Source organism: Carettochelys insculpta, chromosome 28, assembly GCF_033958435.1.
Source record: "Carettochelys insculpta isolate YL-2023 chromosome 28, ASM3395843v1, whole genome shotgun sequence".
Lineage (NCBI taxonomy): Eukaryota > Metazoa > Chordata > Testudines > Carettochelyidae > Carettochelys > Carettochelys insculpta.
In genome coordinates, this window is record NC_134164.1 from 541,377 (window position 1) to 555,725 (window position 14,349).

At 66.5% G+C, this 14,349-nt stretch overlaps 1 protein-coding gene across 1 annotated transcript; it reads right to left on the reverse strand.

Annotated features, from left to right (window-relative positions):
* Positions 1-4,272: 4,272 nt before the first annotated feature.
* Positions 4,273-11,600, reverse strand: DLX4 (distal-less homeobox 4). Its single transcript, XM_074979131.1, has 3 exons — positions 11,199-11,600; positions 7,312-7,505; positions 4,273-5,043 (listed from the first exon to the last, which is right to left on the reverse strand). Exons 1-3 carry the CDS (start codon positions 11,500-11,502, stop codon positions 4,801-4,803), a joined length of 741 nt encoding a protein of 246 aa, XP_074835232.1. The 5' UTR covers positions 11,503-11,600; the 3' UTR covers positions 4,273-4,800.
* Positions 11,601-14,349: the final 2,749 nt, after the last annotated feature.

The window sequence follows — 14,349 nt, forward strand, 5'->3', positions numbered from 1 at the left end:
TTCAGAGCTCCATGCAGTCCAGGGTTCCCTGCCCCGATCCGGGCTCACCTCTGCAGGATTTTCCTTAACCCTCAGCTCTGCCACTGCACATCCACGCTGCCTTGTCCAGCTCCTTTAATCTCGATTCGGTTTCCAGGTGCTGCCACTTCACAGCGGAGTTGCTCAGCGTGGTTGCAGGCTCTCAGGCTGATGCCCTCTGCACCCCACGATTCCTGGAAGAATCCCTTCAGTGTGCCAGGCTCCTTGCGGGTCACAAGCTGCCCAGGGTTAGGCCGTAGGCCCCTCCGCCCTCTGGGACCGACTCCAACAGACTCTCAGAGGAACCCCTTCTTCAGTGTGACACCCGCTCTCAAGGACCATGAGCACACTGTCTTGGGAAGAACTCATTCAGCGTCAGCCTCCTCAGGGGTCACTTGTTCCTGGGGGTTGGGCTCTCGGCCCCTCCACCTTCTGGGACCGACTCCAACAGATTCCCAGGAGTAACCCCTCCTCGGGTGTGACACCCCCTCTCGAGGACCACGACCGCAGTTGCTTGGGTTCGGCCGCAGGCCCCTCCGCCTTGGGGAACTGCACCTCACTGCCCTTCAGCACACCTGGGTCTCGCAGGCCCCACTTCTTCCGGGGCCCCGGTCACTTACTGCTGGATGCTCCATCCTCAGGGTGCAGAACATCCCACTTCTAACACCAGTGTGATGGGGTTCTGGGGTCCCCCAAGCTCTGCACCCCGTCCGCAGGCAGGAGAGTCTCTCACTCAGCAGTAAAACAGCAGGTTTATTAGCCGACAGGACACAGCATCATACAGAGGAGTCAGTACAGCAGGCAGAGACAGCCAGTCCAATTCATGTTGGGGAGAGGAGGCCCCGAGGGGCCCCCAGAGCCGGGGCCTGGCCCCCTCCTTGGTCTCTCTCTCCCTCAGCCCAGACTAACTGCTTCCAACTCCCAGTTCCAATTCAAACCCCCTCAGGCTCCACCTCCTCCTTTGTCTGCAGTACAAAGGTGTTACCTGGCCGTCAGGGTTACCCTCAGCAGGAGCCCCACAGCCTCTGTGAGCCACTCACACACACACAGGTATCCCCCACTCCATCACAGCCGGACCTTCTCCCTGTGGCCGCAGCGCGGGGGCCTGGGGGATAGACCCCCCCCGACACATGCGTTCCCCGGGCGCGGCCTCCAGCAACTGTACCTCCCGTCTCGCGGCTGCCGCGCGGGGCTAGAGCTTAGGAAACCGGGTGCGATTTGTATTTCGGGGGTAGAGGAACCAGTGAAATCCGCCCCCCCCGGTAAACTTTGCTCTAACCACTGAGCTCCCCGGCAGCGTCTTGCGCGCACCTCCTTGCATTTTGCATGAGCCTTTTCTGCCCGATGCTGGGTAAACAGGGGCGCAGCCGCCGCTAAGGGAACCGCAAATCAGGGCCCCTGGGGTCGGCGCTGGAGGAAGAGGACGAGTCCTGCTAGTCTCAGGGGTGGCGTCACGCTGCTCATTTCTGCTCCACTAGCTGAAGTGGGTCTCACCCACCACACCTCGCCATAAACCTGTTGGTCTGCGGGGTGCTCCGAGACTGCCTGTGTCTGCGCTCGTACGAGGGCTGCGTTTCACTCCGCTGGGGGAGGGGCTTTCAGATTGTCCCGGCCCCTCCCCCCTTTAACGCAGAACCCAGAACCCCCGTTAAACACGTTCTCTCCCGCACCCCGCATGGGAACCGCAGAGGTGCTGCGGCGCCTTGTTCCTCAGCGAGGGGAGCAGCTGCGCTCCCCTGGAACCGACCCAGCCCTGCCAGTTCCCCACACCACGGGCGGCGGCAGCAGGCGGGATTGCGGGGACGATGGGTGGGGCTCTCACCACACTCCCGGGGGGGCGGGAAGGAGACGGACGCGCATTCTGCAAATTGCAGCGCCAGTCGGCAGGTCGGGAAAAGGAGTCACCGCGGCTCTCGTTTGCCACCCGCCCGCTGCGCCCGGGGAACAACCGTGTGACCCCGAGCAGACGTCGGCCCTCAGCGAAGGGGACCTGCCGGTCTGCTAGCGCCGCGAGGAAGGCGGGCGGGCGGCCGGGCCCTGTTGGTGCAGCGCCGGCACCTGTGCGCACTGGGGCGCCTAGAGCGGGGAATATCCGCGGGAGGCCCCTGCAGGGTAGGAGCCTCCAGCTCCGAGCACTTCTTCGCACACAGCCGCCGGGCGCGTCCCCGCTGGTGCGCACGTGCAAAGGCAGAGAGCCTGCTCGGGCCTCGAGCTGTACCGTCGCCCCGGCGAAGTGCGGCGCGGCCGAGCCCTGCACCAGCGCCGCCGCAGCCGCTCTCAGCAGCCGCGGCTTGGAACCTGCTGCCTGTCAGGGGGGCACCGCGGGCCCCTGTAAAACGGCTCCAGTCCGCGGGCTGCGGGCGGCAGCGCCCGCTTGAGGAGCAGGACCCGGAGCCCTGGGTCGCCCCGCCTGGTGATTGCACGAGCCTGAAATCTAACCTGACGAAGCGGCTTTTTAGTCCCGGAGACGCTAACACGGGGCGGGGGGATGGGCGCTCATGACACTCGCGATCACTGCGGGGGTGCTTAGGCGACCCCTCGGACTGCGAAGGCAGCAGAGGCCTAGGTCAGCCCCCCCCGCCCCCCGGGACATCTGGCAAACTCTCTCCCCTCCCCCAGCTCAGCCCGGCTCACTGATCCCGGGAGATCCCGCCAGCGACATCCGCCCCCCGCGAGTTTCCCCCCGCAGCCACCTCCCCGCTGGAAGGGGCGGGAGCCCTGCCGCTGGCCCCTTCTCTGGGCTAGGGGAGGGAGTGGGGCGCGGTGGAACTGCTGGGCCCTTTGTGGAGCCAATGGAAAAGCTCCGGCGGGATGGACTCGGGTCCGCACCCCCCGCCCCGCTCCCAGCTGTGGTCGTGGTGAGCTCCGGGCAGCGGCCGTTGGTGCGAAACAACAGTGAAAGAAAACCAGCTGCCCCCCGGCCCGGCCCGCCCCGCCCCTCCGCCGCCGGCGTGCAGCCCAGAGCTCTCGGAGCTAGCGGGGTGGGGTTACTCCGGCGTTGGGCCGCTGGCCCGCTCCGGATCGGGATCCCGGAGAGGTCGGTGGTACCGACCAACGCAGGTGCTGTTTGTCCGGTCCCTGAGCTAATTTCCAACCTTCCCTGCTGCGGCGCAGCCTTAGGCCCGAGCTGGCCTGGCGGGAGCCCGGCGGGGGCAGCTGCAGAACGGCCCTTACGCATTTTGGAGCCCCGGGGCGCGGGCAGAAAGCCGGCAGCCTTCGCACCCGCCGGCGCAGCCGAGCGGGGACCGAGCCCGGCGCATCTCCGAGCGCCCCGGCTGCACGGACAGGGGGGGATCCGGCTCTCTCCCCGGGGTTCCACTGGGGGAATCCCGACCGCGCCGGACGCAGGGTCCGGGGTAGGATCTGTGGCCGCGGTTCCCCCGCAGACAGTCACTGCTCCCCAGGCAGACAGCGGCTCCTGGGTACAGGGTCTCTGGCGCTGCACTTCTCCAGCGCAGCTGGAGAGCAAGACCCCAGCCCCGCTCCCCGCCGGGGATGTGCCCGGCGCCGGTACGGCGGCGTTGTTGGGTCGGAAACGAGACCCCGGGGCGCAGGGCCTCAAAGTCCCCCGGGCGAGGAAAGTTAAGCGCCGCGCAAAGGCTGCCGGGTCCAAGGCCGCGGATCGATACTTGAGCCCCCCGAACGCCTTTCCCTGGGCCGGGGAAAACGCTGCCAACGGGGAGCGCTGCTCGGACGGTGCCCGCGCCCTTGCGAGCAGTTCCGCTCCCTGTTCTCCCCCAGCGGGGAGGGACGCTGGGTCCCAGCGCGTCCCCTCCACTTTTCCTCCTCAGGAGATCCGCGGTCGGACCGCGCCCTAGAAGTAGCCGCAGGGTAGGAGCCCGGTCAGGCTGGGTCCCCACAACGCGGCGCGGCAAAGACTGACTCAATCACTCCTGAGGCGCAGAGCCGCCGCCTCGGCGCCGGAGCCAGCGAGGTGCTGGAAGCGGCCGGACCCGGAGCGCACGAAGCGCAAACATCTCGGGGGCGGGGGAGGCACAAACCCGAGCCGAGCCGTTACTCCCAGCTCTGCATCGGGCGCGCACGGAGCAGCGCGGCCCGAGAAAGGGCGAGTTATAAATAAACCGCGGCAAACGCGGAGCAGGAGACCGGCTTCCGCCAGCCGAGAGGAGCCGAGCTTACATCGCGGGGCCCGCTGCGTGGATCCACCGGCAGCTCCCTCCCGCACATGCTCCCCAGCAGCGGGCGACGCGCTGAACACGGACAAGTTCTCTCGCTGCCTTTCAACCAGGAAAAACGGCTTTATTCCTGCCACGCCTTTGCGTCACCCACCGTGCAGAGCACCCGGCCGCGGGCCGCCCGCCGCGGGGACGCGAGCGTCTTGGCGCTCTGTGTACAACATGGTCGACGGCAAAAGGGCCGAGTAAAGGCGATAAAGTCCTTCTCCAAGGGGCGGGGACTTTCCTATCGCGCGGGCTGTCCAGTTAGGGCCCTGGGAGGCTGCCCGCCGCCGCCTTCCTCCCGCTGAGGAGAGGGAAGGAAAAACCAGTCCGACCTGTCCCCAGGCTCCTCAACAACTTATTGGCAAGGTCTGGTCCCTCCTGGCAGGGATCGCCTCCTTCCCTTCGCTGTCCTCTGCTCCTTGCAGACGTCTGCACCCGCTCCTCCCGAGGCTTCCTGGCCCGGCGCCCCACGTGGCCAGGTGGAGGTTTTTCCCCAGGCCGGCGGAACTCCCGGAGACTTGAGGGTCTCATACATCCCCCAAGGAGCTGGGGGCTTGCCAGCCTCGCTGGGTGGGGGGAGAGCTTCGTGCCCAGCCCGCGCTCACATCCTCTGGGGCCTTGGCACTGCCTCTTGGTGGGGCGGTTGGTACCAAGGTCCGAAGTTGTTGTAACTGTTGAGAGGGAGGGAGGGGGCCTTGCCAGCCAAGGGCACGTCCCAGAGGGGAGGCGAGCAGGGGGCCAAGGCGGAGGAGGGGTGGAGGGGCTCCCCCGCTTCCTGCCCGCTGGGGCCCTGCTTCAGGATCTTCTTGTACTTGGAGCGCTTGTTCTGGAACCAGATCTTGACCTAGAACACGGAGAGGAACAAGTCAGCGAACTACGGGGGGCGAGGGGTGGGCTGGGGGTCGGGCGTTGGGCTGCTGCAGGAGCCGCGGGCCTGGGGATTCCCTGCCCACGTGGCGCCTGCGGGTCACCCCATCCCGTGAACCCGGCAGAGATACACGACTATTGCCAGGCACAGGCAATACCCCGCCCCCGCGCGCTCTGAAAGCGGAGCCCCAGCGGCCGGATCGCCTGGCGGGGGTGGGCTGGAGCGGCAGCCCCGTTACAGACCTGTCTCGGCTTGCAGGCCAGCAGCGCCGCCGGATCCGAGCTGCCTTTCGGCCGGCTCCTTCCACCGCCCCGCCTGGCCCCTGGGCTCATGGGGCAAGCGCCCGGCCGCAGCAGCTAGCGCTGGGTCAGCTGGGTCCGGAGGGACACTGGCCGGGCAGACTCAGGGCTGAACGGGCGGCAGCATCTCCGCGGCGGTGCGTGCCAGGCTCTAGGGAAGGGCTGACGGCTGCGGCGGTTTCGCAACCAAAGGGCAGAGCCCCGATCTCTTCCCGTAGGGCCTCCTGCGGCGGCCCCCGCTGGGGCCTAGACAGGCCTGGGGTGGGGCCCCGCCTCTCGCTGCAGAGGCTGGGGGGAGGGGGCTTTGCGGAACCTCCCCGGCCCGCAGCTGACGCTTCTCCGCAGCGTGATCTGCAGGTCCGCACCTGCCTCCCCTTCCTGCGGACTCTGAAATCTCGTGGCCTGTAGCTGGGCCGGATCCTGCCGTCCGCCTGTCTGCGCCCCTCGCTCCAAGCTGTGCACCCGGCTGCCCCCCGCCCCCCGCAGATCCGGCCTGGGCCGCTTTGCTCAGCTGAGAATCTGGCGGGGGGGGTTCACTCGTCCGATTGCCCCGACCCCGAGTTTGCACCTTTCTTCCGGGCTGGCTCCCAACCAGTAAATCCGGAGTGACTCCCAATTCGCGCAGCCGAGAGGCAGACGTCGCTCAGCTGGCGGGCTGGCGATCCCTGCCTTGGACCGGGAACATGGGGGCTCCCCAGCGCCACTTGCCCGCCTCTTTCTGGATTTGCTCCGCGGACTAGTGAACCTAAAGCGAAAGCAGCCGAGCCCTGGGTGCGCGGGGCACAGAGCGGCCCCTGCAAAAGGCCGGGGGGTGGGGTCCCGCAGGCTGTAGGTGTCCCGCCCCCGCCTCAGCTCCAGACAGACAGACGTCCCCGGTGGCTCGTCCTCGCAGAGAAATGACCCAGGAACGCGAGGCAACGCCGCGCCCTGCGGAGCGACCCCGCACAGATTTGCTGGCAGCGAGGGAGGCGGAGAAATGGGAACCGCGTGCGGCAGGAGGGGGCCGGGGGCAGCCAGGAATGAGGGACAACGACACAGACGGGGGCAGGACCAAACCCGGCCCGGAGTTACCCGGGGGGGGAGGCCAGCGGGGGCTGAGCCTGTGGACTGGATCGGACGCAGTCCGCTTGCCCCCTCCCCGCTGGATACAGGCTGCCACTGTGCCCGGTCCAGCCCCTAGAGGGGAGGCAGGGGCGCTCCCCTGGCGCCTGGGGGTAACAGGGCGATTCCCGCGACACAACATGCGCCCTCTCTAAGCCCACGTTCCAGGCCGGATTTAAACTCCACTCCGCCTCGCCGGAGCCGCAGACGCAGACGCAGACGCAGGAGTCCCCAGTTGTGAATCCGGAGTAACGGGGCTCGGCCCAGGTGACAGAGCCGGGCCCAAGGCTCTGGCGTGCACCAAACAGACCCCGGGCCTCAGCAGCACCCGCATGACTGCGGGCCCCATCCGGACTTAGCCCAGCCTCGGCTGAGTGTGCAGCCGGAGCGGTGGACACCCGAGTTACCCAGGAACACGGTTACTGGCCACGTGTGAGCGACGGCAGAGCCGGAGTCTGTCTAAACAGGCGCGCGTCCGGAATAACCGTTAATTCACAAGGGTGAAACACAGGCAGGATCTGGCCCAATGAACGCAAACGGGACTGTGCGTATGGTCGGAAGAGGCGGAGCCAGATTCTGCCGCACACGGGTTAAATCCGGATTTGCTCTGACGTTTCATGGCCGTAGCTCACAGCCAGATGCAGTTTAACGAAAGCCAACGCAGCTCCGCGTGCTCTTTTGGCATTGGTGAGAGAAATAGGGCCGGATCCTGTTTCCATTCACACCTCTGCAAATGCGGAATCAATCCGGATTCTCTCCGGTGTGGAGCAAAACCTGGCCGCTTGTCTAACGCTCGTCTGTCGCCAGAGTCCCAGCTGTCAGCTGCCCCCCGCCCAGCCCGTACCTGCGTCTGGGTCAGCCCCAGCTGCGCCGCCAGCTCGGCTCTCTCCGGCAGGGCCAGGTACTGGGTCTGCTGGAAGCGCTGGTGCAGGGCGTGCAGCTGCAGGCTGGAGTAGATGGTCCGGGCCTTGCGGACTTTCTTCGCTTTGCCGTTGAGGCGGATTTCGTAGTTCTGGCTTCCCGGGCCCTTCTCGTGCTCTGCGCAAAAACCAAGCGGCAAAACGTCGGGCTGGGGGTCGGGCGCCCCGGGAGAGCGGCCGCGCCAGCTCGCTAAGCCGGGACTGGCCGCCTGGGCGCTGGGGGAGGGCGGCTGGACTGGGCTGCCGGAGGGGGGAAGGGGGACATGGGGTACAACCCCTCCACCTCCCACCCCAGGTTGGCTGCTTCGCTCGGCCGCCTCCAGGGGAGGATGGGGGCTGGTTCCCACACACTCCCGACTCCCCTCTTGCGGGGCTGCGGGTGTAAAGTCCCCGGCCTGCGGAGGGAGGCCGCGGTTGGCCTCAGTGCAACAGCAAAGCGGTTCCTTTGAAGGCCGTTGGAACCAGCGCGCTCCCAGCCGCCGGGGCCGGCCGCAGGGCACATCTAAGGGCAGAGCCTGCGGGCACAGGCCGGCCGCGGGCAGGGAGTGTCAGACATCGGGGTTCAGCTCCCACGGCAATGGGTAGTTAAACCCCTGGAGATGGCCAGGACTGGGAGGCGGGATTACGAAGGCTGTGACCCCCCACCCACCCCGCTTCCCCCCAGCGCTAACCGAGACCCGTTCCAGGTGTGGCCGAGTGTAGGAACTAGCCCGGGGTAAATGGGACCCGCTTCTTAGTGATGTACCCGGGTAAGGACCGGTCACTCCGCGCGCAGAGGTGGGAAACGGGTCCTGGTTTCTGCGCCTAGTACGCGCGCCGGGCTCCGGGCCCGGAGTGACACGGGCTGTGGGGGGGGGGGGGCGGGTTCTGCGGGACTTTTCCTTTTCAGGTGTGATTTGTGCCCATTCCCCTCCCAGCCGCTGAGGGGAGGGCGGGAGCTCCCGCGGGGGCGCCCCTCCCTTTCAGGCTCGCCACTGTCAGGCCCGACCCTCCAGGGCTCGAGCCCGCGAACCTTAAACCCTGAGCTGCGCTTCGCCTGGGGCTCCGGACACAGTCCCTCCATTCCGGAGCCCGGCAGCTCGCAGGTCCCGACGCTCTGTCCCGGGCCCCGGCGGCCTCTGTCTATGTACTTCGGCAGGTTGCGACCCAGCCCCTCGGCAGCTCCGGCTGAAGTCACGGCGCGCTTTGGGCAGCGCTGCGCACGAGTCAGGGCTGCCCTCGCTCCGCTGCATTGACCCGAACCCGGAGGAGTTCAGAGCGTTTCACGCAGGCTGCTGCGGAGCGAATCCGGATCTGCCCGTCGAGACCGGAAGACCAGCAGCCGGCCGGCTCGGGGTGTCTCTCCTGGCGCAACTGTTCTGTGTGTAACGCTCCTTTTCCCGCTCCGCAACGCCGACCTGCCAACGGCATCCGTGTCCGGGGGCCAGTCCCGGGTCAAACGGGGGTTCCACGCGCTCCTCAGGTAGGAGCGCCGCGCGGTCTGCTCAGGGGCAGGCTGGATCCCGGAGGAGGGCGGCGGGAAGGGGCGCAGGGGATCCGCAGGGGGCTTGTGCATCCAAGCAGGCACAGAACTGCAATACCCGGAACGGGGGCCCTACCTCCCGGCTGGTCCCAGCCCGTCACGAGCGGGGAAAGTCCTCGGGATTCAAAGTCAGCGTCCACCCGGCTCCCAGAAGCGGGGGCCACTGCTGGCCCTAGTCGGGCTGGGCCCGCCCTTGCCACCCTAGTCGGGCCCGGGCGTCGGCTTGTCTCCGGGGGCTTTCCGAGAGAACCGCGAGAGAGCTGGAATTTGCCCCACTACTCCTGATCAATGACTAAACTATTAACCTCCCGCGGGAAGCGGCGGCTGGGCGCGCGGGCTGAGCAGAGACCCGCGACTGAAAGCAAAGGGCCCGGTTGGAGCCTGTTTCGCCTTGCTCCGAATTCTGCCCTCGCGTGAAGTGGTGCCAATCCGGAGCGACTCCGCTGACGTCAGGGAGGGGGAGCAGAGCGTGTCCCCGGGTCTTTTAGTGCGCGGGCAGGTCGGACCGTACCTGCCAAAATGGAAACGTGGCAGCTGAGTGCGAGTCAGGACCGGCCTCGCACAGGTCCAGCTGCGCCCCTCCTGCGCGTTCCTCCCGGCTGGGCTGCCTTGGGCCGGGCTTTTCCCCTGACTAACTTTGCTACGGAGCCTCTTAGCAGGGTGGTAAAGCCGTGAAAGACCGTCCGCCTGTTGCCCTCACGCACCAGTCGGGCCCCGAGTCACGCCAGAGCGCTTCGGCTTTACCCACAGCGGCAGGACGGTTTTTCAAGGGAAAGGCCGTTGCCAGCGCGTTGTGGCATCTCCATTAAGGCCTTCGTTCGGCTCCAGCCTCTCCCCCCCAGTACACGCTTCGGCCTTTACCCTCCCGGGACAGGTTCTTAACGACCGTCCCGGCAGGAGACAGCCACAGGCCGTCCCAGCCCCGGCGCACAGGCTTTGGGAAAGCCCGGCGAGCGGAGAAGGTGCGGCTCCCATGGATTCTTTGTGGCGAGTTCCCAATACCGCCGATCTGCCCCTAGCACGCCGCGTGCCTCCCCAGGAACCCGACAGGTGCCAATTCAAGGCTATCGGCGTGAGATGGTGCAAACAGGTGACGTGGAAACGATCGCTCGGACGCGCCTTTTCCGAAGAGCCAGCGAGCGGGTGTTAAGATTTACTACCTCGCCACTTTTACTTCATGGCTGATGCGGGCCTGGCCTCTGCACCCAGGCGATGAAAGACACTAACAATGGGGCGTGCAGGCTAATTGTTACAATAGAAACAATAGCATTCTTCTTCTTGCTGGACGTCAGCCTCCGGTTCTAGGCCTTGGGAGAAAGATCTGCCAGGCGCCGCGAGGTGCGCCTCAGGTTATTCTGGGTGTGTGAAATCCTGACCCCATTAAAGTCAATGACTCTCACTTACATCCGTGGGGTCAGAATTTTACCCCTGAAGCACAGAGAAACTCCTGCGGCTTTGCCGCCTCGCTGAAAGTGCGGGGAGGTTATTTTTCAAAATCGCTCCCCTTGCAGATTCGGGATAAAATGCAGAACCAAACGGAGACGTTCCCCGTTCAAGCTGCATTTGTGTTTCCAGTCTCACAGCTCGGAGCGTGTTTCAGACATTTCATCCGCTGCTTATTTTGTTAAAGAAAATATTAGCAGGCCCCACGTAAACAACAAAATCACACAGCCCGCCTGAAACGCGCATCCTGTGCCAAGGCCTCTGCAATTCACCACCGCGTCTGTGCTCCCGACAGACCCGCTTCGATCTGCAGCCGAGGCGGGGAGGGGGACACACAGTTGCCTTAGAAGTTCAAACGTGCCGAGCAGGACCGAGGACCCTGTTTTCTCGCCAGGAAAACACTCGCGGGCAGTTTCCCAGGAGAGATTTCCCCGGAGCCGGTAATTCGGCCGCGGGCGGAAGGCGGGTAACATCGGGGTTGGTCAGAACTGTTCTCTGGTTCCCCGGACGGGGGCGGGGAGGACGCTGAAGGCGCAGGACCCGGGAGCTCGAGCAGGTTTGGAGACAGGCCCAGGCGGGAGGGGGGCGCCTCCCGCAGCAGAGCGGACGCCCTTCTACTCCAAACGCGCGGCTGGGCAAAGGCCGGTGTCCGGGGCCCGCTGCGCCCGGGATGGCCGGAGGGCGGCTGGTGGTTTGTTGCAGAGGGAAGAGACCCCCCGCCGCCCGGGTCGGGCTCTAGACTGAGCCGGGGAGGAGGGGACAAGAGCTCTGACGGGGGAGGGGGCCCCGAGGCGGCCGGGGACTGTCAGGCGCCCCGGGAAGGAGCGGGCTGGGACACACCCTTACCTGTCTGCTCCAGCTTGGCGCCGTGCTGCTGGCAGGACAGGTACGAGCTGCCCTGCAGGTGGTGAGGGTGGTGGGCGCTGTCGGCCGCGCCGGGGTACTGGTAGGCCACGGGCCGTCCGTAGGGCGCCAGGGGGCCCCCATCGGGGCTGGGGTGCAGGCCGAGCAGGGGGTAGTGGCCGGGGACCAGGCGCGGGGAGGGCGGCAGCTGGGGGGAGGGCGGGCGGCTGGGCCCGAACTCCAGGAAAGCGGGTTTGGAGGGGTCCGGCCCCAGCAGGCTCTCGGCCAGGGCGCTCATAGTCATCATGGAGCGGGGAGCCGGGCCCGGACGGGGCTCGCAAGCGGAGCGGGGCCGGGCCTCGCTGCGTTGTTGTGCCCCTGCTCAGCCTGCGGGGGGAGGTCTGGCCGGGCTGCTCGGCTCCCGCTCCGCAGCGCACCTCCTGCAGCCTGCGGGCCTCGGGCTTCCCCTGCCCCCTCCGCGCCCCGCCCTTCGCCTCCCCCATTGGCCCGGGCGCCCAGTGACGTCAGGGAGCCCCTCACCGCGGCTGCTGGCCGATGCCTGACTTGGGGGGGGGGGCTCGGAGCAGCAGATTTGGAGCAATGGGGGGCGGGCCGCTGCGCGGCGCGGCTGGCATCGGTGTTTGTCAGCAGGGGCCAAGCGCGTCCCGGGGGGCCGGCCGACTCCGTCCGGAGCGCCCCGGGCGCCATTCCCAGCTCCCCCGGGGTGAGGGAGGGCAGCCGCAGGCCGCCGCCGGCGGGAGGACCCTGCAAAGCGCTTTGCCGAGAGCCACCCTCGGGCCGCTGGCGGAGACGCTCGGAAAGGCCCAGCGCGCCGGTTTGCGCTCTCCAGATTCCATCACAGCGTGGACGGGACGGGGCGGGACGGGGCGGGGCAGGGGCAGGACAGCGCCGAGCACCCGGCGGCCGAAGGGCGCCGCGGCCCGCAGTGAGCCAGCCAGCCCTCGCCGACAGCCGGGGGCCCTGCCTCAGCGCTGCCCACCCAGCCTGGCACAAACCCGCCGCCGGGCTGAGGGGACCTGAGAGGGGTTTGATTGCCCCGGAGGAGACAGACGCAGCTCCCCGCTGGCTTCCGAGCGGGACACGGAGAAGTCCAGCACTGGCAGGGACCCCAAGGGTCATCCAGGCCGGCCCCTGCCCTCAGGGCAGGACCAAGCACCGTCCAGACCCTCCCCGCCAGGCGTTCACCCAGCGCCACTCGGCCGGTGTTTTCATCTCACGGACAGGGGCTGATGGCCCCAGGTGCGTGTCCAGCAGCCCGAGAGCTGCCAAGTGCAGGAGGGAGAATTCAGACTAAGCTGGATTCGCTGCGTGAAGCGGCTTCGGATAATTCCTCCCTCGGACACTGGCTTTGGTAGAACCCGCCACGGGGCAGAAGGGGCCGTGACACAGCCGGCTCGGGTCCCCTCCATCCCCAAGTCTGGCTGCCCGCAGGCTCCGGGAGGATTCGGGCCCCGAGCTAACCCGCCTGCGGGACACCGCCCCGGAGGGACGGCGGGTATTTTCCGTGGCTAAGGAAAGCCCCCACGCGCGTTCGGCAGTTGCCACCGCAGTGTCAGCGAACACACTCGGGTCTTAATTACAGCAGGGAGGAGGCCTGAGCAGGACCCAGGACTCCTGGTGCTCGGCGCGGTACAACCCGAGCAGAGTCCCGCGGGTCCCGCCGCCCCCACTCGGAGGTACAGAGGCGGGGCCCCCCAGGAACGGGGACTCGGTCAGTGGGAGGCTGAGAGCCCCGCTCTGAGATGAGGGTTCGCTCCGGCCAGCCACTGAACCCCTCCCGCGCTAAGGCTGGAAAATGCGGCCCGGCGCAAGGGCTGTTCGCGCGAGCCCGCAAAGAGCGGCCGCTGCCCCTCCCTTCGCCGTCCCCGAGCAGGTCCCCCTCCAGGCTCTGGTTCTGGGAGAGGTTCCCTGGGAAGAACAGCCCCTTTCCCATTCACCCCCGGCACCGGACGGCGGGGAGGGCAGGGCGCGCTCCTCCCAGTCTGCGTCCGAACACACCCAGGAAGCCCGGGGCAGCCGCGGCTGGGGCTTCGCTTCCCCGTGGGCCGCAGCCCCCCGGTCAGGTTCATGCCGCGGAGGTCCCTGGGTCAGGACATTCAACCCGGCCCGTGCTCCCCGCGCGCACCCGCCTTGCTGCAACGGAGACCTCCTGCCCCGCTCGCACGGCCCAGCTGCACCAGCACTGCACTGGAAGGCGCAGGGTCACGCTACAGGTTAAACCCAGGGACACTGTTCCCTGGCGGGGGGAGGGATCTAACATCGGACAATTCAATGGATGTCCGTAACTGGCCGGGGAACAGCGCAGGTTGGGTCGGGCCACGGCTGGGAGGTTTTGGAGCATTAGCTTCCCTGGGGAAAGACCCGCCTGGTCAGATGCTTGGAGCGGAGATTCCAGAGGCAGGTCTCGTTATACAGACACAGGCAAAGCAGGGAGTTACCAATCAAGGGGAAGGCTAGAGATAAGGAGGGCAATTCTGTCTGGGAGGATGTGGCCCATCCCCAGCAGCTGATGTGGAGGTGTGAACACCAAGAGAGAAGCTGCTTGTGTAGTTGGCCAGCCACTCCCAGTTCGTTCAATCCCTGACCGATGGTGTCAAATTTGCAAATGAACCGCAGCTCCCCAGTTTCTCTCTGGAATCTGGTTTGAAGGTTGTGTTGCAGGATGGCTACTTTTAAATCTGACGCTGAGCACGCAGGGAGATGGAAGTGTTCCCCTGTGGGGGTTTGTGTGTTACCGCTCCTGGTAGCTGAATTGTGTCCCTTTATTCTTTCCTGCAGAGACTGTCCAGTTTGGCCTGAACTCACCTCCCCGGTCTCACACCTGGGAGGAAGTTCCTGGGTGAGTTCCAAAGGCTGGAGGTGCAGAGTTGGGCTCTTTAGGCCCTCTTGCTCCTCCCCACAGGTAGCAGGAGTTTGGGTCCTGCCAACAGACCATGTCATTAGCAGAACATCCTTTGGGAGCAGCACTGAACAGCCTTTGGCCTGGGTCCAGTGAGCCCTGAGCTACACATATTTGTGAACAGAGAGTGGGAGAGGAGAAGAAAGCCAGCCCTGTCTGGCCTGGATCCACATTCTGTCTGGTACATGGGTACCCAGCAGGGTTCAGAATCTCGTGTTGGGGCACAAGGTGCAG